The sequence below is a fragment of the Castor canadensis genome, chromosome 5 (assembly GCF_047511655.1).
Source record: "Castor canadensis chromosome 5, mCasCan1.hap1v2, whole genome shotgun sequence".
NCBI lineage: Eukaryota > Metazoa > Chordata > Mammalia > Rodentia > Castoridae > Castor > Castor canadensis.
The window spans coordinates 167,767,745-167,792,645 of record NC_133390.1 but is presented as its reverse complement, the minus strand read 5'-3'; the positions used below and the strand labels follow the sequence as shown (position 1 = coordinate 167,792,645).

At 41.3% G+C, this 24,901-nt stretch overlaps 2 protein-coding genes and 1 non-coding gene across 3 annotated transcripts in view; 1 reads left to right on the top strand and 2 right to left on the bottom strand.

Moving 5' to 3' along the window:
- Window positions 1-24,901, bottom strand: part of Sys1 (SYS1 golgi trafficking protein) — a 38,233-nt gene that overhangs the window by 2,805 nt on the left and 10,527 nt on the right. The window lies entirely within an intron of this gene.
- Tp53tg5 (TP53 target 5) lies at window positions 6,918-24,843 on the top strand. The gene is made up of 4 exons (XM_074074852.1): window positions 6,918-7,341; window positions 21,789-21,863; window positions 22,062-22,192; window positions 23,626-24,843. Exons 1-4 carry the CDS (start codon window positions 7,327-7,329, stop codon window positions 24,089-24,091), a joined length of 687 nt encoding a protein of 228 aa, XP_073930953.1. The 5' UTR covers window positions 6,918-7,326; the 3' UTR covers window positions 24,092-24,843.
- Window positions 11,726-11,832, bottom strand: LOC141423633 (U6 spliceosomal RNA). The gene has a single exon (XR_012448474.1). It is a non-coding gene; the product is annotated as a U6 spliceosomal RNA (small nuclear RNA).

The following is a 24,901-nucleotide window of genomic DNA, read 5'->3' as shown; positions in this document are numbered from 1 at the left end:
TCAACAAACATCCTCTAACTAGCTAGCTAGGATTCATCCTTGGCACCTCCCTCTGCCTCACCGCCCACATTAAAATACACCTCCATTTCCTACGGATTCTCTTTCCTAAGTGTCTTTCCAACCCACCATTCCTCTCCCTTTCCATTGCCCTCTCTGACTTGGCCTCCCACTGTAGTACCTTCTATCTGGTTTTCCTGTGTTCACTCTGGCCCATCTACTCCATTCCCCACACAGCAGTCAGCTTGGTCAGTTCAGAGCCCAAGGCTGATGTGCACCCCCTGACCCAATCCCCTCCTTGTTAGAATAAAATCCGGGCGCTGATTTCTGAGTGGAGTCTTGCAGAAATGAGTTCAACAAGCAGAGAAGAGGGGGAAGGGCATGTGTGAAGGATGGATGGAAGTGTGAAAAATCCCGTCACATCCAGGTTTCCCTGTCAGGGCAACAGCACTCTACAAATATCTAAGGCTCCGACTCTTGTATTATTCGGACTTAAAAGCAACCCTGTAAGATAAATACAGCAAGCAGCTTTCCCACTAGTTTACAAGCATGGAAACTAGTTTGTGGGAGGCAACAAGGGAAGTGGTTAAGAACGCAGGCATTGTACAGTCCTCCTTGGGTTGTAAACCGACTGCAGCCTCTAGCCAGCTGGGCAAATACTTCTCTGATCCTTGGTTTCCTTACCTGTGAACTAGGAATAATTAATCCCTACTTCTTATGAGATAGTTCTTTAAAATACTTAGTACAGGATGTGGGCACTTGGATATGCTCTCTAAACCCTAGCTGTTTGATTATAATGATTCTAAGAAAGGAAAGGAACTGCTCTCTGCCACAAATTTCTGAAATTATCAGAAGGGAGCCCTAACTGTTAACACTTCTGCAGAGGTTATGTGCCAGTCACTATTACAAGTGTTGTACATATGTCAACTCTTACACTCCTCTTGACAGTCCTAGGAGGTGCTATTATTGTGTCCTCCTTTTGGATACAGAAACTGAAGAGAGGTGAGGAAATACATGCAAGATCCCACAGCTAGTCAGTGGTAGAGATGGAGTTTGAACCCAGGTAGACTGCCTCCAGAGACTGATCATAACCACTTCTTCCAGCTGGGTAATGAAAATTACCCACTTGTAATTTTCATCTTCCAAGAAATATTTTAGGATGTTTGATTCCTATTTCTCATTAATGGATGGAGTAGATACTTGGCCCCATTTCTAGTGCAGAAGAATGAGGCCAAGTCAGAAGCACAGTGTTTGAAGCTCAACTCCCAAAGTCGCCTCCCTGTTCTCAGATGTCCGTAGGAACAGGACTCCATGGACTGTTTTGAATCCAAGATGATGAAGGATCAGAAACTTCTGACCCATCTTACTGCCAGATTTTTGCCACAAGAATGATTGGAGGAAGGAGGACATCCACACTGAAAATAATTCAGAGGGCTAAGCTGGATGGGTGTCACCGAAGGTCAGACAGGCAGCAGGCCAAGAGTGGATGGCCAGAAGAGTTGAAAAGAGAAATGAGAAGTAGATAGCTTACTATAGAAAGCCAGGAAGGGCATATTACCACACTAATAACATTTTTTTGAAATTGTTGGATAATCTACAAAATCATAACTTTTTTGTCAAACCTATCAGAGCGCTGAGATTGCAGACCAGTCGATTAACCTGAATTCCAGAAGACAGGAGCCTCAAGGAAGAAATGGGATGAAAGCACTGAAGTCTCCATGCAGGAGGGTACGAAGAGTTCAACTGAATTTTTTATTGATTTGCTAAAGGCCCATGTGACTAGCACAAGAGCATAGAATTTGTGGGAGCCACAGATAATGAAGTAGTGATAGAAACAACAAAACCCAAACCTAACTCAACCCCTGTCGAGATTAACTCATTGCCCAGACTAATGACCCAACAGAAGGGGCTAGGGCAGTTCCCAGCCATAAAAAATATTGTATTCAGTCCCTGCTGGTCTATATACTGTGTCTAGAAATGAGTCAAAAACCATAGCACAAGTTGGGTGCTGGTGGTTCACGCCCATAATCATAGCTCCTCAGCAGGCAGAGATCAAGAGGATCATGGTTCAAAGCCAGCCCCGGCAAATAGCTCAAGACACTATCTTGAAAAAACCCAACACAAAAAAGGGCTCCCAGAGTGGCTCAAGAGATAGAGCACCTGTATAGCAAGCATGAAGTCCTGAGTTCAAACTACAGTTCCGCTAAAAAAATAAATAATACAACACACATAAATTTAACCAGCAGCCAGATGCAAGACACAGAGATTGTTACCTGCGAATTTAAGAGAGAAATTTTTTTGAGGTGGGAATAGGGTTTGAACTCAGGGCCTCATGCTCACTAGGCAGGTGCTTTACTGCTTGAGCCACTCGGCCAGCTCTTTGTGTGTGTGTGGGTGGGGGTGGTGGTGGTGTGTGTTGGGTTTTTTCAAGATAGGATCTTGAATTATTTGCTCAGGCTGGCTTTGAACCTCTATCTTTCAGATCTCTGCCCCTTGAGTAGCTAGGATTACAGGCATGAGCCACCAGTGCCCAGCTTAAGACAGAATTTAAGACAACTGTAACTAGTATGTGAAAGGCTTGTGGAAAATAAAGACAACATAAATGAATAGAAGAGTAATTTTAGCAGAGATGGAGACTATAAAAATGAGTCATATGGCAATGCTAGAAATAAACACTTGTGCACACATGCACATACACACACACCCCAGAAATTATTTGAACACCTTTATCAGACTCATCAGTAAACTCAACACAGCTGAGGAAAGAATCAGAAACTTCAAGATGGATCAAGACAGAGGCTACTCAAGCTGAACCAGAAAAAGAAAAAAAAACATGAAACAAACAAAAACCAGAAGTAACTCTTAGAGTTGACAGATGAGTAATTTAGATTCTAGAAGGATAAGAATCAGAGAAAAAAATGTAAATATAATAGCTAATAATTGTCTGTAAACAATGAAAGATATCAAACTCAAAATAATACAAAAAAGATTCCATACCAGTACACAAACATTCAACAAATAGCATGAATATTAATAGTCAAAGTGTTCAAAACCAAAGACAGAAAAACATAAAGGCATTTAGAAGAGGAAGAAACACTACCTAAAAGGACAAAAGAATTACAGATTTTTCATCAGAAATTATATGACCAGAAGATAATACAGTGATCCTTTTTAAATGCTGAAAGGAAAAAACTAAAAGCCCCAAATTCTATATCTAGTGAAAATATCTTTCAAACAGTGACGAGCTAAATAAAAAAACAGAGCAGAGCAGAGCAGCACTACATGAAACGGTCAAGTAAGTTCAAAGAGAATTTATCAAAGACAGCTTGGGTCTAAGTGAAGAATGGAAATAGAATAAAGGTAAATATAAAAACATTTCTCACCTTCCACTTTTTCTTTCCTCCCCTCTTGTTTTGAAGGGCTGGGGCTCAACCCAAGACCTTGCACATGCTAGGCAAGCACTCTATCACTGAGCTACATTTCTCTCATTTTTAATCATCTTAAAAGATAATTGCTTGTCTAAAGCAAAAGATAGCCAGGCATTGTAGGTTTATAGTATATACACTGTAAAGGTAAAATGTATGACAATAACTATAAAAATGATTTAAAAAATTGTACATATGCTATTATAGAATGTTTATGCTATTTAAGAAGTAGTATATTACTGGAAGGTAAATGGTGATTAATAAAGACATATATTGTAAATGCAAGGGCACCACTACTTTTTCTTTCTTTCTTTCTTTTTTTCAGTACTAGGGCTTGAACTCAAGGGCCTATACCTTGAGCCACTGCACAGCCCTTTTTTGTGATGGATTTTTTCAAGATAAAGTCTCACAAACTATTTGCATGGGCTACAATCCTCCTGAGTAGCTAGGATTACAGGTGTGAGCCACCAGTGCCCAGCATCCACTACATTTTTTAACGAGATATAAGTGAGCTGTAGCTGTAACTAAGTGATAGAGTGCTTGCTTAGCATGCATAAGGCCCTGGGTTAGATTCCCAGTACTACAAACAATAATAATAATTAACAAATTAATACTGGAGATAAATATAGAACCATAAAAATGTTGGAATGAAGAACAAGTATAGTGATTCACACCTGCAATCCCAGCTACTTGGGAGGCAGAGATTGGGAGGATTTGGTTTGAGGCCAGGCCAGACAAAGAGTTAATGAGACCCATCTCAACAAACAAGCTGGGCATGGTGGGACACACCTGTTACCCCAACTATGTAGGAAGTGTAGGTAGAAAGACTGTAGTCCAAGGCTGACCCTAGGCCCTGGGCCCTGAGGCCCTATCTGAAAAATAAATAAAGCAAAAAGGGTTGGCGATGTGGTTCAAGTGGAGGATCACTTGCCTAGCAAGAATGAGGCCCTGAGTTCAGACCCCAGTACCACCCTCCCCACAAAAAGTCACTTTAAATATAATGAAATACATAGGCTAAAAGTGAATGGATGGAATAAGATACAGCATAAAAACAGTAGTCAAAGCAAGCTGGAGTGTCAACATTAATACCAAAGTCTATATTAGAAGAAGGACTATTACCAGGGATGAAGAGGGATATTATGAATGATAAAAGGTACAATTCATCAACAAGACGTAAATATACCTTGTAACACAGCTTCAAAAATACACAGAAAAGTTGGGCACTGGTGGCTCACGCCTGTAATCCTAGCCACCCAGGAGGCAGAGATCAGGAGGATCACGGTTCAAAAGCTAGCCTGGGAAAATAGTTCTGTAAGATCCCATCTCAAAAAACCCTTCACAAAAAAAAAAAAAAAAAAGGTCTGGTGGAGTGGCTCAAGGTGTAGGCCTGAGTTCAAACCCCAGTACAGGAAAAAAAAAACAAACATAAAAATCTACTTTACTAGAGATTTCAACACTTCTCTATTGATTCAATAGAAACAAGTAGACCAAAAAAATGTGTGAGAACTTAACACTATTGCTAACTTGTTTGAATTGACATTTTTCAGACATTTTACTAAATAATGGTAGAATAAACAATCTTTTAAACTGCATATATGACATTCAATAAGATACATAATATCTGAGCACAGGAAATAGGCTTTGAACTTCGAGACATGTACAGTAAAAACCTAAAAATGGCACAAAGGAGGTGTTAATGAAAGCCCAGGTCTCTGATTAGGCTGCAGAGGGTGACAGGAAGCCCAGGTAAATACTGGAAAATAGGTTTGGTACAAAGCTTAGCAACCCTGCTGGCTGCAGTGAAGCAGAAGATGGAAAAAGTGCCCACTGGGTGGTCTAAGGTTATTTCCTAGTAAAGTGTTGAAGGTGTCACCTGGTTTCTTTTTGCTGCTTATAGTGAAATGCAGGAGGCAAAAGAAACTAAAGCAACAGTTCTTGACTAAGAGTGTATGCTTTCCCAAGGACAACTGGCAATTTCTGAAGACATTTTTAGTTGTCAGTGATGGGGAGGATGCTCCTGGGATCTAGTTAGCAGAGTCCTGGACATGTGACTCCTACTATGCACAGGAGAGCCCCTCTCAAATCACCCCTTCCTGCTACATGAGCACCAAAGAAATATCCTGTCCCACATGTCAAAATTGCTGAGATGAGAAACTGAAGTAAAGGAGGACTGTTAAACATGCAAGAGCCAAGACTTCATCGTTTAGAAAATGCTCTGCCTCTCCAAATGGCAAATGATGGTAAAATTAAGAAATGGCTTCCTAGCAGAGCTTAAATCTAGGGCACTGCCAGAAAACCCTGTTCCAAATATGAAACTGAGAATATGACTGTCAAATCTGTGCTAACATCTCAGAAAGATTTAAAGCAGTGCTTCACAGTACTATTCAGACAGATAAAAGAGCTCTAAACAGATTATAAGTGTGCCTCAGAGATTTGATTCAAACAACAGGGATTCCAGAAAGCTTAAAGGTATTTGTTCTCTTGACCATCTCAGCAGAAGCCTAAAGGAGAGAAGGGATTTCTGAAACTTGTGGACATGGATGATATTCAAAGTGATCCACAACTTTTTAGAAGGTTTACATATCCAGAAACATCTCTACACCTTGAATTTGTAGGGATAAAGAGAGTAAAAATTAAAAGAGGATTTCAGGTTCTGGATTGGAAACTTTATTTATTAATTTTGGCAGTACTGGGGTTTGAACTTCAGGGCTTCTCACTTGCTAGGCAGGTACTCTACCCTTTGAGCTATTCCTCTAGCCCTAGAAAATTTAAAAAGAAAAGATTGACAAAGAATAAGGAGAGAAAAACCTAACCTATCAATGTCAGGAATGCAATAGGGTATATTCCTCTGGACTCCCACAGACATTAAAAAGATAGAAAAGGACTACTAGGAGTAGTTCTACACATGTGAATTTGACAAGTTTGTTGAGAAACAATTCATTGAAAAGCACAACCTGCAAAAACTTACCCAATATGAATAATTTAAATAGCTCTCTAACTATAAAGAAAATGGAATTTGTAGTTTTAAGAAATTCTTTTTTGCTTGTATTTATTTATTTTTGCGGTACTGAGGGTTGAACTCAGGGCCTTCACCTGAGCCACACCACCAGGCCTTTTTGTGATGGGTATTTTCAAGATAGGGTCTCATGAACTGTTTGCCCAGGTTGGCTTCAAACCTCAATCCTCCTAATCTCTGCCTCCTGAGTAGCTAGGTGTGTTACAGGCATGAGCCACCAGTGCCCAATTATTTATCTTTTTTTTTTTTTTTGGAAGGGTCTTGCAATGAGGACCAGGCTGTCCTCCAACTTGCAATCCTCTGGCCATAGCCTCTCAAATGCTGGAATTACAGTTGTGCCTCACCATTCCTGGCTTATGAAACTCTTGAAAGAGAAATCATTAGCCCAGATGGTTTCACTGGAGAATTCTACCCAATGTTTATAACAGAATAAGCAGTTTATATAAATTTCAGAAAATGGAAGAGAACACTTCCCAACTTTGTTATTCTTGTTTTGTTTTTGATACAGGGTCTCATACACAGGCTACTCTGGAATTCAAAATATAGCCTAAGCTGGCCTTGAACTCATGATCCTCCTGCCTCCATCTCCTGACTGCTGGGATTATAGGCACACACCATCTTGCCCAGCTTTCCCAACTTATAAATGAGGCTAATATTACCTTGGCACCAGATGAAGACATATGAAACAAAATGCAATGGACACATTTCATTTAAGTTATCAAATTTGAGGGTATAGTTTTTCATAACATCCTTTTATTATCTTTTTGATTGTCCATTTAATTAATAGGGATGACTCCTCTTTCATGTCTTGCCTTGCAGCATAGACTGTTCTGGAACTCTGTATGTAGCCTGTGCAGACCTTGTGATCCTTCTGTCTCAGCCTCCTGAATGTTGGGATTCCAGGTATGTATTACCACATCAGCTCCTCTCTTTAATTTCTTATATATATATATATATATATATATATATATATATATATATATATATATATATATGTCTTATATATATATATATATATGTTTTGTTGTTATTAGCCTGGTTAGAGGTCTGTTAGTTTCATTTATCTTCAAAGAATTGGTTTTGGGTTGCACTGATTTTTTCTATTATCTTCCTATTTCTACTTTTAATTTCATTGATTTCTGTTCTTAATTTTTATCATTTGTTTCCTCTGCTTATTTTAGGCTTTTTCTGGTTTCAGAAGGTGAAAACTCAGGTTGGTTTTAGGTCTTTCTTTTTCAATCCAGTCTATGCATTTAATGCTATAAAATTTCCTTAAAGCACAGTTTTTGCTGCATTCTACAAATTTGGCAAACTGTATTTTCACTTTTCAAAATATTTATAAGTTTCTGTAGATATTTCTTCTGCTATCCATGTATTACTTAGAGGTGTATGTTGTTTATTCTTCAAATACCTTGAAATTTTCTACATTTCTGGTTTAATTCCATTGTGACCAGAGAACATATTTTGTATGATGTCTATTCTTTTACATTGTTTAGCTTTATTTTATGGTCCAGTATGTGTTGTGCCTTGAACAATCCAAGTGAGCTTTACAAGAATGTGCATTCTGCTATTGTTAGATAATGTATTATATCATTGTGCTGTATTATATTGATCTAATATGCCTGTTAGATCATGCTGATGGATGATGGCACTCAGCTCAACTAATCTTTCCTGATTTTCTGCCTGCCAGATTTACCAATTACTGAAAAAGGGTAGGATCTATTTCCCCCTGGAGTTTTAGTTTTGCCTTACATATTTTGGCGCTCTATCATTTGCAGCATACACATGAAAGATTATGTCCTCTTGGAGAATGGACTCCTTTATTATTTAATGCCTCTCTTTATCCCTGATAATTTTTTATAAAGTCTGCTTTGTCTGAAATTAGTATTGCTCCTCCACCAGCCATGGTGGTACAGGTCTGTAATCCCAGGACCTCCGCAAAAGCAAGAGGATCAAGAGATTGTGGTCAGCCTGGACTACATACCTGTCTACTATCCTGTCTCAAAAACCAAACAAAAAAAATTTTTAATGCATATATATTCCCAGCATCTTATGATTAGTTAGCATGATACATCTTTATCCATTCCTTTTCTTTTAAACTACCTGTATCTTTATATTTAAAGTAGGTTGGGGGATGGGGAGGAGGCTGAGTGGGAGAGACAATGAGGGAAATATAAATAATGTACAATATAGGTCTGATTGGAATTGTCACTTCGAATCCCCCCAGTAAAATGAATATATCCTAATAAAAATTTATAATAAAAAAAAAAGAAATAAAGTAGGTTGGGGGGGGTTGTGGTTGTTATTTTGAGATATGGTATCGCTATGTAGCCCAACTAGCCTCCAGCTCAAAATCCCCCTGCCCAGCTAAAGTGGGTTTTTTATGTAACATATAGTTGGGTCTAGTTTTTTTTTTTTAATACTTTCTGGCAATCTTGGTCTTTTAACTGCCATATCTAGGCAATTCACATTTAATGTGATGACTTATATCACTGATCTAATACTTAACCATAGTTTTAACTTGTCCATTTGTTGCACTTGTTCTTTGTTTTTTTTTTTTCTTCCTCTCTTTTTCTGCCTTCTCAGGCTTCAATTGAGCATTTTATGTAATTCTATTTTCTCTTCTCTCTTAGCCTATAATTATGCTTGTTTTAAAATTTTAAGTGGTTCCTTAGAGTCTGTAATATACATTCATACTAATTTAAGTTCACTCTCTAATAACACTCTACCACTTCAAAGATCTACACAACATGGATGAACATCCCTCATTAAATAGACACAAAAACCCTCAACAAAATATAGTAGTTTCCTCTTATCTGTGCATGATATGTTCCATACTTAACCTCTGTGGATGTTTGCAACTGAGGACAGTACCATACAGAACCCTGTATAGATGACTTTTTCCTATACATACACACCCATGATAAAGTTTAGTTTACAAATTAGGTATAGTAAGAGATCAATAATAATAAGATACAACAATCAACAATAAAAATTGTGTGAATGTGGTATCTCTGTCTCTAAAATATCTTACTGTACTTCCACCATTTCATTTAAAGAAAGTACTTACAGCTTTTCTTTGGCCTATCTGAGTCACCAGCATCAGTGCCTTTGCGCTTAAGGGCCGTTATTAAATGATCTAAGGGTTACTTGAATAAGCAGTGCTGTGACAATCAACCTGATAACCGAGACAGCTATTAAGTGACTAAAGGACTAAATACCGTGTGAATACGCTGGGCAGGGACTGAGTCACACCCTGGGGAGGATTTTCAAGCTACTCAGAATGGTGGGTAACTTAGAACTTATGAATGGCTTATTTTGAAATTTTCCATTTAATAGTTTTGGACCAAAGTTGACTACAAATACCTGAAACCACAAAGGTGAAACCACGAATCAAGGTGGGGGGGGGTAGGGAACTGCTGTATTAGGAAACTGAATCCAGAAACATAAAGCAAATTATATACCAACGTAAAGTGGGATTATTCAGGGATGCTAGCCTGGTTTCATATTCAGAAACCACTTAATGTAACCTATGAAAAATAATGAACTAAGGGAAAAAAATCACATGGTTGTATGAATTGATACAGAAAAAAAAAGTCCAACAAAATTCAAAACTCATTCACGAGGCTGGAGGCTTGTAGAGCACCTATCTAGCAAATGTAAAGCCCTGAGTTCAAACCCCAATCCCACCAACAAAAATCCTTATTCATGATAAAAACTCAACAAATTAGGAATAGAAGATAACTTTGAACTTGATAAAGACCACCTCCAAAGCCAGACATGGAGGTACATGTCTGTAATCCCAGTACTGGGGAGGCAGATGCAGGAAGGTCTCAAGTTTGAGTCAAGCCTTGGTGGACTACATAAGAGTTCCAGGCCATCCTGGGCTATAGCATGAGATCCTGTTTCAAGAATATTGACAGAAAGGAAAAAAAAAAAAAAAGAAAAGACCACCTGCAAAAAAACCTAACTCCATCCAGGAGCAGTGGTACATGACTGTAATCCTAGCACTCAGAAATCTAAGCTATAAACCAGGTGCTGGTGGCTCACACTTGTAATCCTACTGAGGAGGCAGAGATCAGGAGAATGTGGTTCAAAGCCAGCCCCAGGCAAATAGTTCAGGAGACCTTAGCTTGAAAACACCCAACACAAAACAGGGCTAGGGGATTGGTTTGAGTGGTAGAGCACCTGCCTAGCACTGAGTTCAAACCCCAGTGCTGCCAAAAAAAAAGGCTGGGCTACATAATGAAATTAATAAAAATTAAACTATAGATAACATCACACTTAGTGGTGAAAGATTATTTGTTTTCTCCTTAAGAGCAAGAACAAAGCAAGGTTGTTTGCTCCCACTACTTTTACTCAATGAAGTATTAGAAGTCCTAGGCAGCACAATAAGGCAAGAAAAGGAAATGAAAGGTCTGGGATGGTGGAGTGACTCAAGCAGTAGAGCATCTGCCTAGCAAGTCTGAGGCCCTGAGTTCAAACCCCAGTACCACCAAAAAAAAAAGGTATGCAAATGCGGGAAGAAAATATTTGTAAATCACATCACATATCCTATAAAGGACTCATATAGGAAATACATAAGAGACCTTTCAAATCTCAAAAGTTAAAAACAAACAAAAAGTCCAATTGGGCAAAAATGGACAAAAGACATGAACACACATTTTATCAAAAAAGTTGTAGAGATAAAAACATATTAAAATATGTTCAACATCAATACCCATTAGAGAAATGCAAATAAAGACCATGATAAAGTATCACTAAATATATATTAGATAAAATGAAAAAGCAAACCAGGATGCAGAAAGCTGTGTCATTCATACATTGCTGGTGGGAATGTAAAATGATATAGTCACTCTTGAAAATTGTGTGGCAGTTTCTTAGAAAACTAAACATATACTTACCATATGATTGAGCAACCATACTTCTTGACATTTATTCCAGAGAAATAAAACTGTGGCAAAGTGAAAAGTATGTCCACACACAATCTTGTATGTAAGTGTCTCTAGCAGCTCTGTATGAAATAGCCTTAAATTAGAAACAACTTAAATGCTCTTCAACGGGTGAATTGTCAAACTGTAGCACATCCATACCAGGGAATACTACTCAGCAAGAAACGAGCAAATTATTGATATACTCAAGAACTTGGAAGACTATAAAGGACATTTTTTTTGAGATAGAGTCTTGCTACATAGTCCAAGCTGGACTTACACTTGTGAACCTCCTGCCTCAGCTACCTGAGTGCTAGGATTGCAGGTGTGTACTAGCCCCCACTTGTATAATATTATTTTTTATGGAACACTTCACAAATTTGTATGTTATCCTTGTGCAGGGGCCAAATTAATCTTCTACATATCATTCTAATTTTAGTATATGTGCTGCTGAAGCAAGCACTATGTAATCTTCTTGAAATGAGAAAATTACAGAGATGGAGTGGGATTGCCAGGAGGTGGGACTGAGAGAAGGAGGGATGGATGTGGCTACAAGAAGCACGAGAGAGCCTTGGGATAATGGGATGGTTCCTGTATCTTGATTGTGGTGAATTGACACATGGTTTGGATATAGAACTAAAAGTACGCAAGATGTTATCAGTGGGGAAAAATGAGTGAGTGAAGGACCTCTATGTATATATTTTAAACTTTCTGTGACTCTACAATGATTTTTTTATTTTAAAAAGGAGAATAAGTTATTCATACCTGCAGTAACCTGGATGCTAAGATCAAAGGATGTGTATTGCACGATTCCATTCATGCAGCATTCTTGAAATCAGTTATGGAGATAAGAAGTCAGTGGTTTCCGTGGATTAGGGGTGAGGGAGAGTGTGGATAGCACATGTGGGATCTTCCTGGTGACAGAACGCATGCATGAGTGAATGTCAACACTGATACATGTGAGTAAGGCTGTGTGTTATTGTACATTTTGTCACTTTCCTGTTTTCATATTGTACTATTTCTTTGAAAGGTGTTGCCATTGGAATAAACTGGGTGAAGAAGGTATATGGCGCCTTTCTGTATTATTTTTGCAATTTCATTTGAATCTATAATTATTTCAAAATTTTAAGAATAATAATTTTAAACCAGGCATCAATGGCTAATGCCTGTAATCCTAGCTACTTGGGAGGCAAAGATAAGGAAGATTGTGGTTCCAGACCAGCCTAGGCAAAAAGTCCATGAGACCTGATCTCAACAGAAAAAGCTGGGTGCAGTGGCACATGGCTCTCATCCCAGTTGCTGCAAGAAGCATAAATAGAAGTCCTACAGTTCAGGCTGGTTTGAGCAAAAAGTAAGACCCCATCTCCAAAATAACCAGAGCAGAAAGGTTTGGAGGAGTGGCTCAAGAGGCAGAGCTCCTGCATAGCAAGTGGGAAGCCCTGAGCTCAAACCCCAGTCCCACCAAAAATAAATAAATAAATAAAATAAATTAAAAACTTTGAACTCCAAAATTCTACTGGTAGGATGCAGGTTGAGAAAACTATTCAACTGCAAATACACACACAAAAAAGAAGGGCCCACTAAGAACAAAGGGTCCAAGGGCAAAGTCAAAATCCTAGTAGGCTCATGCCTGTAATCATAGCTATTCAGGAGGCAGAGATCAGGAGGATCGGGGTTCAAAGCCAGCCCAGTAAATTGTTTAGTGAGACCCTATCTTGAAAAACCTCACCACAAAAAAAGGGCTGGCTGAGTGGCTCAAGCAGTAAGAGTACCTGTCTAGCAAGTGTGAGGCCCTGAGTTCAAACCCCAGTGCTGCCAAAAAAAAAAGTCCTGGTAGGAAGGGGTAGGTGAAGGGTAATGAGGGAGGTGATTATGGTCAAGGTACATTATATACATGTATGAAAATGTCATAATGAAACACATCATTTTGTTCAATTAATATATGCTAATTTTAAAAAGAAAAAAAATCCTAGTAGGATTTTCTATTGAATCAACAATAACCAAAACCATTTTGAAGAACAAAAACAGTTGGAGAACTCACTATCTGTTTTCAAATGTTACTATAAAGTTACAGTGATCAAGACAGATGATAAGATTTACTATAAAGGAATGAAGAGAATATGTTTCTGGTAAAAGGAAGGACATACAGACCAAAGGAACAGAGCAGTCTACAGCTAGAAACACACGTATTGTCAAGTGACTTTTTGTTTTCGAGTGACTTACCATGTCTCACTAAGTAGCCCAGGCTGCCCTCAAATTCATAAGGCTGGCCTCCTGCCTCTGCCTCCGAGTGCTGGGGCTGTAGGCATGCAGCCCTATGCCCCACATTTTCAGCAGTTTCTTAGAACGTTAAGCATGCAATTACCATTTGATCTAGTAATTCCATCCCTAAGTGAATAAAAACCTGTATTCCTACAAAAACGTTAGTAACTTTACTTATAATCACCGAAAACCAGAAACTAGTCCAGATGTCCTTTAATGATTAGATAAACATATTTGTAGAATGAAATACTAGTCAACAATGAAAAGAGAGAAACACTTAACATGTGTGAATCTCAAGTGAAAGAAATCTGAATTCAAACGCCTGCGTATCACAAGATTCTATCTATACAACTGTCTAGAAAGGGCAAAACTAGATGGACTGAAAACATGGGTTGTTGTCAGGGCTGGGAGTGGGAAGAGGAGTTAACAGCATGGAGATGCCTTGAGGGAACTCAGGGAAATGACAAAACCATTCTACACTGTTGTGGCTATGCAATTTTATGTATTTGTCAAAACTTACAGAACTGTGCACTAAAAAACTAAGTATTCCTGTATGTAACATATACCTCAACAAACCTAAGGAAATCAAAGCACAAAGTATGAGATGAAACAAAACAAAAGTGGAACCACACACATAAGGATGGCCATGATTAAAAACAAAACAAAACACCCCAACTGTTGGGCACAGGGACTCAAGCCTGTGATCCTAGCTGTTCTGCAGGCACAGTCCAGACTGCAGTTCAAGGCCAACCTAGGCAAAAAGCTCATGAGAACTCCATCTCAACCAATGGCTGGGCTCAGTGGCACATGCCTGTCCTCTCAACTACAGGGAAGCTAAGTAGGAGGATTAAAGTCCAGGCCCACCCAGGTATAAAGTAAGATGCTATTTAAAAAAAAAAAAAAAACAACCAAAGCAAGCAAATAAATAACCAAAGCAAAAACGGCTGGCAGCATGGCTCAAGTAACAGCACACCTGCCTGGCAAGTGCATGAGGACCTGATTTCAACACCCCCACACCAAAAAAAAAAAAAAACCACCAAAAACCAACCCCTCCCCACCAAAACCAACAGAAAATAAAAAGTTTTGGTGAGGGTGTTGGGAAATTTGAACCCTGTGCACTGTAGGAATATAAAATGGTACAGTCACTGTGGAAAGCAGTATGGTGATTCCTTATAAAAATTACAGATACCAATACTGGAATGGGTGTACAACTCAGGGGTAGAGTCTGTGTTCAGTGCTACAAGGTGAGCATGGGCCCAGTCCCCAGTAGCACGCACACACACACACACACACAGGATCACCATACAATACAGCAATTCCACTTCTGGGAATTTTATACACCCAAAAGAACTGGAAAGCGGGTCTGAAAGAGATATTTGTACATCCATGCTCATAGCAGCATTACTCACAATAGCCAGAAGGTAGAAAGAACCCAATGTCCATTGGTTGATGAATAAATAAACTATATGCAGTATATAATACAACAGAACACTATTTAATCTTTAAAAAGGAGATTCTGATACATATTACAACATGAACAAATCTTGAAGACATTATGCCAAGTGAAACAAGCCAGTAGGTTCTAAAAACATTTTGCTGGTGTTGACAGCAAAATGGTGTTTTCAGAAGACCTTGGTCCTTGTGTTCCCTAGTGGAAGAATTCAAGCAGAACACGTGGGTATGAATGGGGTTTATTAAAAGTTAGGAAAGGAAATACAAAGGGAGCATGGTGAACACAGGTGGAGTCCTCTGGCAAAGAGAGCATGCTTTTTCTTTTTCAGGTGTTTTTAGAACCTACACTAACCCACGGGGAGGGCAAACCCAGGAGATTCCCATCCAATAATGAATGAGTGGGGAGGGACAGGGGCCGTTCCCAGCCAGGTGCGGGTGTTCTGGGTCATCCCCAGACAACCTCCATGAGCTCCAAACTTTCCCTAATTCTAGCCTGTGTTACTGGAACCTGACCTAACTGCCTGTGCCATTCTGTCCTAGTCTAGGCTTCTTTTCTTTAATGCTTATATTATTTTATAAGATTTTATTTTTTAGAGTAGTTTTAGGTTTATAGCAAAAATTAAATAGAAGGTACAGAAATTTCTCATAAACCCTCTGTCCTTGCATATGCATAGCCACCCCCTATTAACTTCTCCAACCAAATGGCCCATTTGTTACAACTGATGAATAATGACACAGTCTCATCACCCAGAGTGCATCCTTTACATTATTTCTCCCTCTTCATGTTGGACATTGTATGGATTTAGACGAATGTATCCAGCATTGCATCATACAGAATCATTTCACTGCCTTAAAAATTCCCTGTGCTTTACCTATTTATCCCTCCCTCGGCACTAATCCCTGGCAACCACTGATCTCTATACTCCTTCATAGCTTTGCCTTTTCAGGAGTGTCGTGTAATAGAAATCATGCAGCATACAGCCTTTTGGTATTGTCTTCTTTTTCTTAGTAATAGCATTTAAGATTCCTCCAGGTCTTTTGTTTTTGTCCCTTTTGGTTGTTTGTTTTATTTTTTCCCTCCAGGTCTTTCCATGGCTTGACCATTCACTTCTTTTGGGTGCTAATTAATATTCCATTGTCTAGAAGTATTACAGTTTATCACTCATTTATTTTAAGAGCATCTTGTTTGACTTCAGGTTTTGTCAATTATGAATAAAGCTGTTATAAACATCTGTGTGCAGGTTTTTATGTGGGCATGTGTTTTCAACTCCTTTGGATAAACACCAAGGAGTGCAATTGTTGGATCATGTTTAATTTTGTGAGAAACCACCAAGTTGTCTTCCAAAGTGGCTGTCCCCTGACAGCACTGTTGGTTTTTGCTGTTTGTTTGTTTGTTCTCCCAGACAGGCTTTCACTATGTACCCCAAACTGACCTTGCAGTCCTCCTGCCACTAGTGCTTCGATCACAGGCATGCGCTACCACACCTGGCTCAGTCAACACTTTTTACTCATCTGCCTCCTTCCCTTCTGAAGCTGTACACATTGAAACAATTCATCCCCAAGGGACCACAAAGTCCTCAGCAATGTACATCAGCAATGGCTCACAAAGAAATCTTCCATCTTGTTTAACCCTCCCATTTACACAGAAAAAAAAAAACCTCTTATGGGGAGAGAGACTTAATAACACACATCTGGTAAACTTTGAAGACTAAGTCTAAGGCTCTTAAACGAGAAAACTTTACTCCTTTTCTTTAACTGTGGCAAAATACACAGAACATGAAATTTGCCATCCTAACCATTTTTAGGTGTCAGTTTGCTGACATTAAGTGTAATTGTACTATTGTGCAACCATCACCACTGCTCATGTCTAGAACTCTTTTCACCTTGTAAAACTTAAACTGCACCCATCAAACACTAACTCTCCACTTACCCCTCTCCTGCCACCTGGTGACCACCACTTTTCTTTCTGTCCCTATAAATGTGACTACTGTGGGTGCCTCATATAAGTGGGTCTGGAGCATATCCAGTGCTCTCCAGACCCTCAGAACAAACTGCGAGCTTAAGCTTCTCAGTCTGGTTTCCATGCACTTAATGATCTAAGTCTTGCTCATGTCTCCAGTATCAACCCCTGCCACTCAAAGCCTCTACTTTCTCTTTTACTTTTTTTTTTTCAGTCTCTACTTTCTAGTCCAGCAAGTTGCAACTGTTCAGAATTCCATTCCATACCTACAATCTTTAAACTTCCTCCAGTGAGAATGCCCTACTCACTTCACACCTCTTTGCCCGGCTATTACTTAGCCTTCATTCTTCTTCATCATCTTTAGGAAGACTTCCCTGATCTTCTCAGGTTGGGTTGGAGGCTTATCACACATAAAACTACACATTTTATAAAACATACCTATTAGCACTGTCCTAAGCTCTGGGAGTTTATCAGTGAATGAAACAGATAGGAATCCCTACCCTGGAGGAGGCTACAAGCTAGAGGAGCCCTCTCCCTTTGGCCTGTGAACTAGAAGAGAGGGACCTGCTGCCTGGACTGCTGCTGTCCTTCGTGCTGAGCACATGGTGGGTCCCAGCCCTGATGCCCAGGGGCTGAGGGGCAGCTGTAGATGAGTCTGATGCAGCCCACCAGGCACCCAGAGCCCCATAGTAGCTGGTCTAGTAGACTCCAACAGGTAAGAGGTGAAATCGTTCTAGCAAGAAGAGGGATGACCATGCAGGCAGGAGAGGCCAAAGAGTGCTGGTGTTGACAGGAGGAAGATAGGACTGGGATGTCTTCCTCCTGTCACTCCTCGTTTTCTCTCCTGAACTAGTTTAACGTCTCCCCTGCCACCTCATCTTCACTCTAATAATAAAAGACACTTACCCTGAAGAAGCTATTCTTGGTGCCTCACCCCTCAAAAGCAGAGCAGAGTGCTCCCTCTGCATGCATACAAGCAGGGTGGTGTGGAGTGGGTCCCAGGCTTTGCTGGGTGTCAGTTTGGCCTACTGAATGGGATGGGGTCTGAGAAGCTGTTTCTTATGAGCTCCTCAGGCCATTCTGAGGCAGTTAGCTAGGCACAGGGTTTCAGAGCTGCCATTGTCCTTCAAAGCCTGTCATGATCTGTCCCCAATCCTCCACAACTTCCTCTTTGCTTTCATCTTCTGCCACCACCATTCTCCCCTTCCCTCGTTTTCTTCAGGTCTCTGCTCAAATCTCAACTTGTTGGTGAGATTTGTTCCCACATCACACTTGTTTTGTTGGGTTTTTTATTTAGTTAGTTTTGAAACAGAGTCTTGTTATGTAGCCTAGGCTAAAATTCATGATCCTTCTGCCTCAGCCCTCCAAAATGCTGGGATTACAGGGGTGCACCACCATGCCCACATTTTTTTTTTTGTAGTACTGGGGATTGAACTCAGGGCCTCACGCTTGCTAGGCAAGCGCTCTACTACTTGAGGCACATCCCCAGCCCTTTTTCAATGATAGGGTCATTCACTTTTTCCCTGACTAGCCTCAGGTCACGCTCTTCCTACCTCTACCTCCCGAGTAGCTGGGGCTAAAGGCATGCATCACCACATGCAGTCCCAGCCCACACTTTTTAATATAGCAAATTCTCTACTTTTGCACACCTTATCCCCTTTACTCTGTTCACTTTGCTCCAGCTCCATTTGACGTAACAGTGGTGCCCTGAAGCTGACTCATAAGAGCTCACAAAAATCTACTATTACACTTTGAGGAAATTTTCAGGCTAGTCATTAAACACAGCCATCATTAACCTGTTATATAAACTTATAACTAAATAAGTGATACTAAAAACCAAGGTGAAAACTATTCAAACACATTACTTTTGAACATTTTTGTGGTGAAACAAGTAGTTTACTAGAAAAGGAATCTAGTATAACAGGATAAAAGTGGAGAGAAATGAGGAAAAGGGGAAGAAACATTTCCTCCTCCCCATTCAGAAAATGGGAGTAAAAATTCCTTAAACTTTTTTTTTTCTTTTGGTGGTACTGGGGTTTGAACTCAGGGCCTCACTAGGCAGGTGCTGTACCACTTGAGCCTCCCTGCCAGACCTTTTTTGTGTCCAGTATTTTTGAGACAGTCTCAAGAACTATTGACTGGCTGGTCTCAAACTTGGATCTTCCCAATGTCTGTCTCCTGAGTAGCTAGGGCTACAGGGGTGAGTACAGGTGCCTGGCCTCCTTGAACTTTTTAAACTATCATTTATTATTGTCTGTCTGCTTCAGATCCTTCACATCTGCATATCTGCATAATAGAAATAGATATCAGCATATATCATTGATTGTATGCTGCTGTGCATTTCTGCCCTACTTACTCTGAGTTTAGTGAGATCAATTGGTAACTTGAAATCAGTAGTGGTAGGAGTACATCACAAGAATAAGGAAGATTGACAAATTGGGTTTTAATTGTTTTGGTGATTATCTGGGCCAAGTATTGGCATGGGACAAATGCTGCCCACCCACTGCTTTTGTAAATAAAGTTTTATTTCAACATAAACATGTCCATTCACTTACATATTACCTACGTGTGCTTTCACACTACAATAGCAGATCTGGGTAGTTACAACTGTGAAGCCTGAGAAGCCTAACATATGGCCCTTTACAGAAGAAAAATGTTAACCCCTGGTTAAGCCTTAAGAAAGTGATGGTGAGGTGACTCTGGGACAGAGGGAAAGTCAAATAGATTTTCCTCCAAGGGCTGGTGCCTCCATCTCCAGGTATCTGGCCCTAGGTACAAAACTGCTTTCTCCTCCTGTGAGGCCAGACAACATGAAGGCAGGCAGAATATGAGGAACCATGAGGAAATGGAACTAGTGCCAGTGGGTACAAAAGAGCCCCCCCAGAGACCCCTCCACAACATTCCAACCTGGAGACTGAGGTCTACCCCACCCTCAAAGAAAGAGGGAACCACTTCTCATTCAATCATTCATTCATTCATTCCTTCACTCATCAGTCAACAAAATGTTACTGAGTGTCTAAAAAAAAGTAATGGAGAAAATGTTAATAATGCAGAGTAATTGTAAAAGTTATTATGTGGTGGATAGCAAAAAAAATTTAGAAAATGTACTTCCAGTATTCAAAAATATGGTTCAGTTCAGCAGTCAATCAGGCCACTGATGGGTGAATGAAACTCCAACATCTTTGTTTCACTTTAGTACAAATGAAAGCACCAACATTCATGTTGGTACTATATTAGTTTATCCATTATAATCGTATATTACTATGGATAGAAAGAAGAGTTAGGCAAAATCCAAGAAAAGCATACTTTAAGAAGTAATTGGCTAAACTGGGCAGAGTGGTTCACACCTGTAATCCCAGCTACACAGGAGGCTGAGGCAGGAGGATTTATGAATTTGAAGCCAGCTCTGGGTAACAGAGTGAGACTCACATCTCAAAAAGAAGAAAAAAAGTAATTGAATAATGGAATTTATGATAAAGAGTATTATAAAATTTTATTATTTGAAGATTTCTATCAGTGAAATTTATAATAAACTCACACTGTTTTGGGCTGAATACTTAAACATTTATAAGCATACACATGGTTTTGTTTCCCTTCCTCTAGAATGTAAGCTCCTTGAGTTAAGACTCTCCCTCCCTCCATTCCTTCCTTCCTGTTTTGTTTTGCTCTGGTCTGGTGATTGAACTCAGGGCCTTGAACTTACTAAGCAGGTGCTCTACCACCTGAGCCCTGCTCCCTGCCCTTATTATTTTTTGGATAAGGTCTCATGTTTTTGCCTGGGCAGGCCTTGATTTTGATCTATTTATGCTGCCCATGTAGCTGGGGTGACAAAAATTCACCACCATACCTGATTTATTGGTTGAGATGGAATCTCTAATAATAACCAATAACCTTTAACTGTGATCCTCCCAATCTCCTGTTCTGAATAGCTGGGATTATAGGTGTGAGCCACAGTGCCTAGCTTAGATTAAGAATTTCTTTATTCCATCACTTAGAAAAGAACCTGGCATGCAGCAATACATGTGACATGACTGAACAGATGGGCAGTTTGGGAACTCATTTTCATGGGTTGATTATGAGGTCTTGGTTAGGTTCCCAGCTCCACCATCATCCAGTTTGGTGGCTCGGGTAAATTATTTAACGTATTTAACCTTGTATGCCTCATTTGAAAAGAGGGTATAAGCCTCTTCCCCCGCAGAGAGGTTTTGACTGTATGTTCTGCCTGTCACCTATTGTGCGTGTTTCCCCACAGGTACTCCCTGGAGACCCAGCCCTGCTACTGTCACACATTTCAGTGATGTCACAGCTCCCCTGCCTGGCAGCGCCAGCACCACCATGTGATGCCCAGTCTGAGTGCTGGCTGAGCTGAGAGGGACAGGGTGCAAGTGCTGCCCACTCCAGTCTTCCTTCTTAGTCTTTAAGGCCTCACAGCCCCAGCATGAGTCCATCTGTAAGGAAGAGGCCCAAGAAAAGGGTGGTTTCCAAGGTCAGCCTTTGGACTGGAACCTGGGTGATGTCAGGAGCTCAGAGAATCCAGCCACACCAAGGACTACTAGCCCACGGGGAAGGCTAGGGTAGTCAGGAGAGTTAAAATTATCAACCCATTTCTGTCTCCAAGTCAAGGTGACAAAACTCCCAGTCCAGGAGGGTCAAGCCATGCTCAGCCAAATGAAGAGGCATAATGGAGACGTTGGCAGGTGGATAATTGCTCTTGAGCTAGTTCTCTCTCCTTCTCTGTCCCTCAGATGCAAGACCAGAAACTGCGGGACAACATAAAGGAGCCTGCCAGCAAATTAATTGAACTGAGCCGACTTAAAATGGTGAGAGACTCCATTTTGGCCCCAGCTTAGGGGAGCCTGAGTGTTCACACAGTGCTGCCCCTGGTTGCCAGGTTGAATGGCTCAGAGGAGTCCACAGACTGAGCCCTTGCACTGAGCTGAGCCAGACGCAGGGGAGTGTGGGGGGGCTATACCAGGATTGCTGGAGCCTCTATTTTTCTGTTTTCTTGCCCCTCACAGGTGTTAAGAAACTTGTCGCTTTTGAAGCTATTCAAGAGCTCAAATGGCCGGATCCAAGAACTGCATCACTTGGCCAGAAAGTGCTGGAATTCAATACTCAGGTTTCCGAAGATTCTCGAAATTTCCTCTGGGTGAGTTCTGCCCACTGGTGACTCCCACGGTGGATCCAATGGCTGTCTTTACTGAGAACAGGCACTGCGCTAAGGAATTTAAACAGCAGTCTAATTTTCAGAAAGGCTTTGTTTAACAGGTGTTTATTGTACCTATTTTTACTAATAGAAACTGAGGCAAAAGAGATTAAGTGACTTAGCTCATTAAGTGAACTGATATATGGCAAAGTCATTCCTCTCTGAAACCAGAGCTGTGGCCATAGCAGAGGTCATAACCCAATTAGAAGCCTAACCACAAGCTGGGGTACTGAGTGAAGGGGAAGAGTCTGTCCTCTTCCCATCAACTCAACTCAGAAATTGACTTGCAGATTGGCTTCTGAAGTCTGTGGACTAGTATTATCTTGTTGGGACTCAGTTCCTCTTCAGTCACATCAGAATTCTAAGGCAGTCCACATTTATTAGGTGCCAGCTGTTAGGCAGGCACTCTACCATTTGAGCCACACCCACAGCCCAAAGTGCCAGCTGTTGTGCTAAGTACTTTATGAGTATGCTCCCAATTAGTTTACTCTTTATAATCACCCTAGGTAGACAGAATTACCCCAGTTTTATAGTTAAGGACACCTGGGCTCGGAGAAGTTAACTTTCTTACCCAATCCAGACGAGTTAAGCCTGTTTTTCTGACTCCAAAGCCTGTACTCTATCATCATGAGAATAATGGGCTTGACTGTGAGCACTCACTCAGCAGTGGTCACATTTCCATTGCCTATACCACAACTACCTCGAGCCGAGCCTGAGGTCTCACTTCTCACCAAACAGCTAGGATAAAGGAGGATGTGCTAGGATGGGGCTTTGCAGGGCCCAATCTATTACAGACACCCTTGAGAGAGACTTCTTCCAGCATGTGATACCTGTTAACTCTTCCTCTGGGCTCTTCTCTCTAGATTTGGCCTCCTAAGCATAGGCAGTCAAGAAACAACTGGAAGGAACAGGAGCATGTAACCCCATAGTCTTCCTGAGCAGTGGAGCCTCTCTTCAACCATCTGTCCCCAGTCCCCAATTGCGTTGTTGTTGGGGGGGGGGCGTTATTTTGTCCTCATCCTGGCCCCTACCCCGAAACATGTGAGAGCACTGGAGATAACCTCCTCAGAACCCCACAGTTTCTTGGAATACAATTTGGAAGGAACACTGGACCGTTTCCCTTCTCAACTGAAGTCCAGAGAGACAGACCCTAACCTAGTGGCAGATGCAGATAATACATATTCCTACATGCCCTGACTACTGGTCATCCCTTCTACCAAAATGAATCATGCTCTCTACCACCAGGCACAGGCCTCTGGGCAGTTAGAGAAGTCTCTAGCTTTTGTAACAGGTTCCCCTGTGCTAGCTACATAGCAACTATCTTGGGACCAGGGCCTTAATCCTGCTCTGCTGACAGTCTTTCATCTTTCTGTCAGGGACAACAATATCTGCAATAAAGTGAAAGAAAACAATGAGCTCCAGGAGGCTAGATCCCTTGAAAAACAAATGGAGTCTACAAGGGAACCTGAGGAGACAAGGCCCAAGAATTTGAGGCCCAAGGTGGGGACCAAGGCAAAGAGATCGCCTGTAGCAGAGCCATGGGAAGAAAAGCAGATGCAGCCTGAGGATCCGAGGACATCAAGCACAGGAGCTCACAGGCGGCAGCTGCACACTGGGGGCTCCCACGTCATCTTCCTGAAGACCTCCCACCACAGAACTCCTATGGGGGACATGAAGCTACTGGATGTAACTGACAAGTCCATCTGGTTTGAGGGGCTGCCCACACGAATCCACCTCCCAGGGCCCCGGATCATGTGTAGATCCTCCAACCTGCGCTGGGTCAAGCGCTGCTGTACCCGCTTCTGCTCTGCATCACTTGAGCTGTCTATGTGCCATCCATAGGTGGATGTGACAGTGCCACTGCCTGGCCCAGGTGAGGTGCAGAACCTGAGCCAGACCCAGAGCTGAGCCCTAGAGTCAGAGGCTCGGGAGCTGGAGTCTTGACAGGTGTGGCTGGCAGTGCTGAGAGGCTCTGCCTTCATCCTCAGAGGGCGAGCCATTCAGAAAGGCCACACAGAGGATAGGAGCTGGGCCAAGGCCTCTCAGGATGCAACTAGGGGCTCTGGGGAAGGAGGGACCCTGAAAGTGCAGTTTGAAGCAGGTCATCTCATTACCTGGAGGCCTTGGGAGGAGTGGGAACTGCTGTGCCTCTGAATCTTACAGTCAAAGGTTTAAACAAGTTTAGGGAGTTCTAAATGTGGCAGGAAGAAATGGCCAAGTTGGGTTTTGCTGCACCTTATCCCCTCTTAGATCAAATCAGCTCTCTGTCTGATGGACAGAGGGACATCCTCTTAACCATTCATGCACCCTGATATGCTTCAAATAAGATTTAATAAAAAGTTCCTTGGGGGAGGGGAGAATACAAGGCTTCAGCCCTCTGTAGGATAACTGAGGTCCCAGGAAAGGAAGGGGTGACTAGCTCCTGAAAAGTCAATCTTCTCCAAAACCCGCCCCAGACACCTGATGCATCCTGTCTCTATGCTCTCTGGGAGTAGTCTTAGCGCCTTAACACCAGAGGTCTCTGCACGCAGGTGGTGTGACCCTGGACGGGAACCTGATGTGTGAGGACAGGATGGAGATCTACAATCAGCTGAACGGGAGGGATGGGCGGGAAAATTCACGAGTCTACAAATAAAATCTCCCATATGGCAC

Bases quoted from the DNA above. Each gene is read 5' to 3' on its own strand.
- Tp53tg5 (XM_074074852.1), top strand. The intron at 21,864-22,061 runs GTGAGAGACTCC...TGCCCCTCACAG, and splicing joins AACTGAGCCGACTTAAAATG to GTGTTAAGAAACTTGTCGCT. The intron at 22,193-23,625 runs GTGAGTTCTGCC...TCTTTCTGTCAG, and splicing joins ATTCTCGAAATTTCCTCTGG to GGACAACAATATCTGCAATA.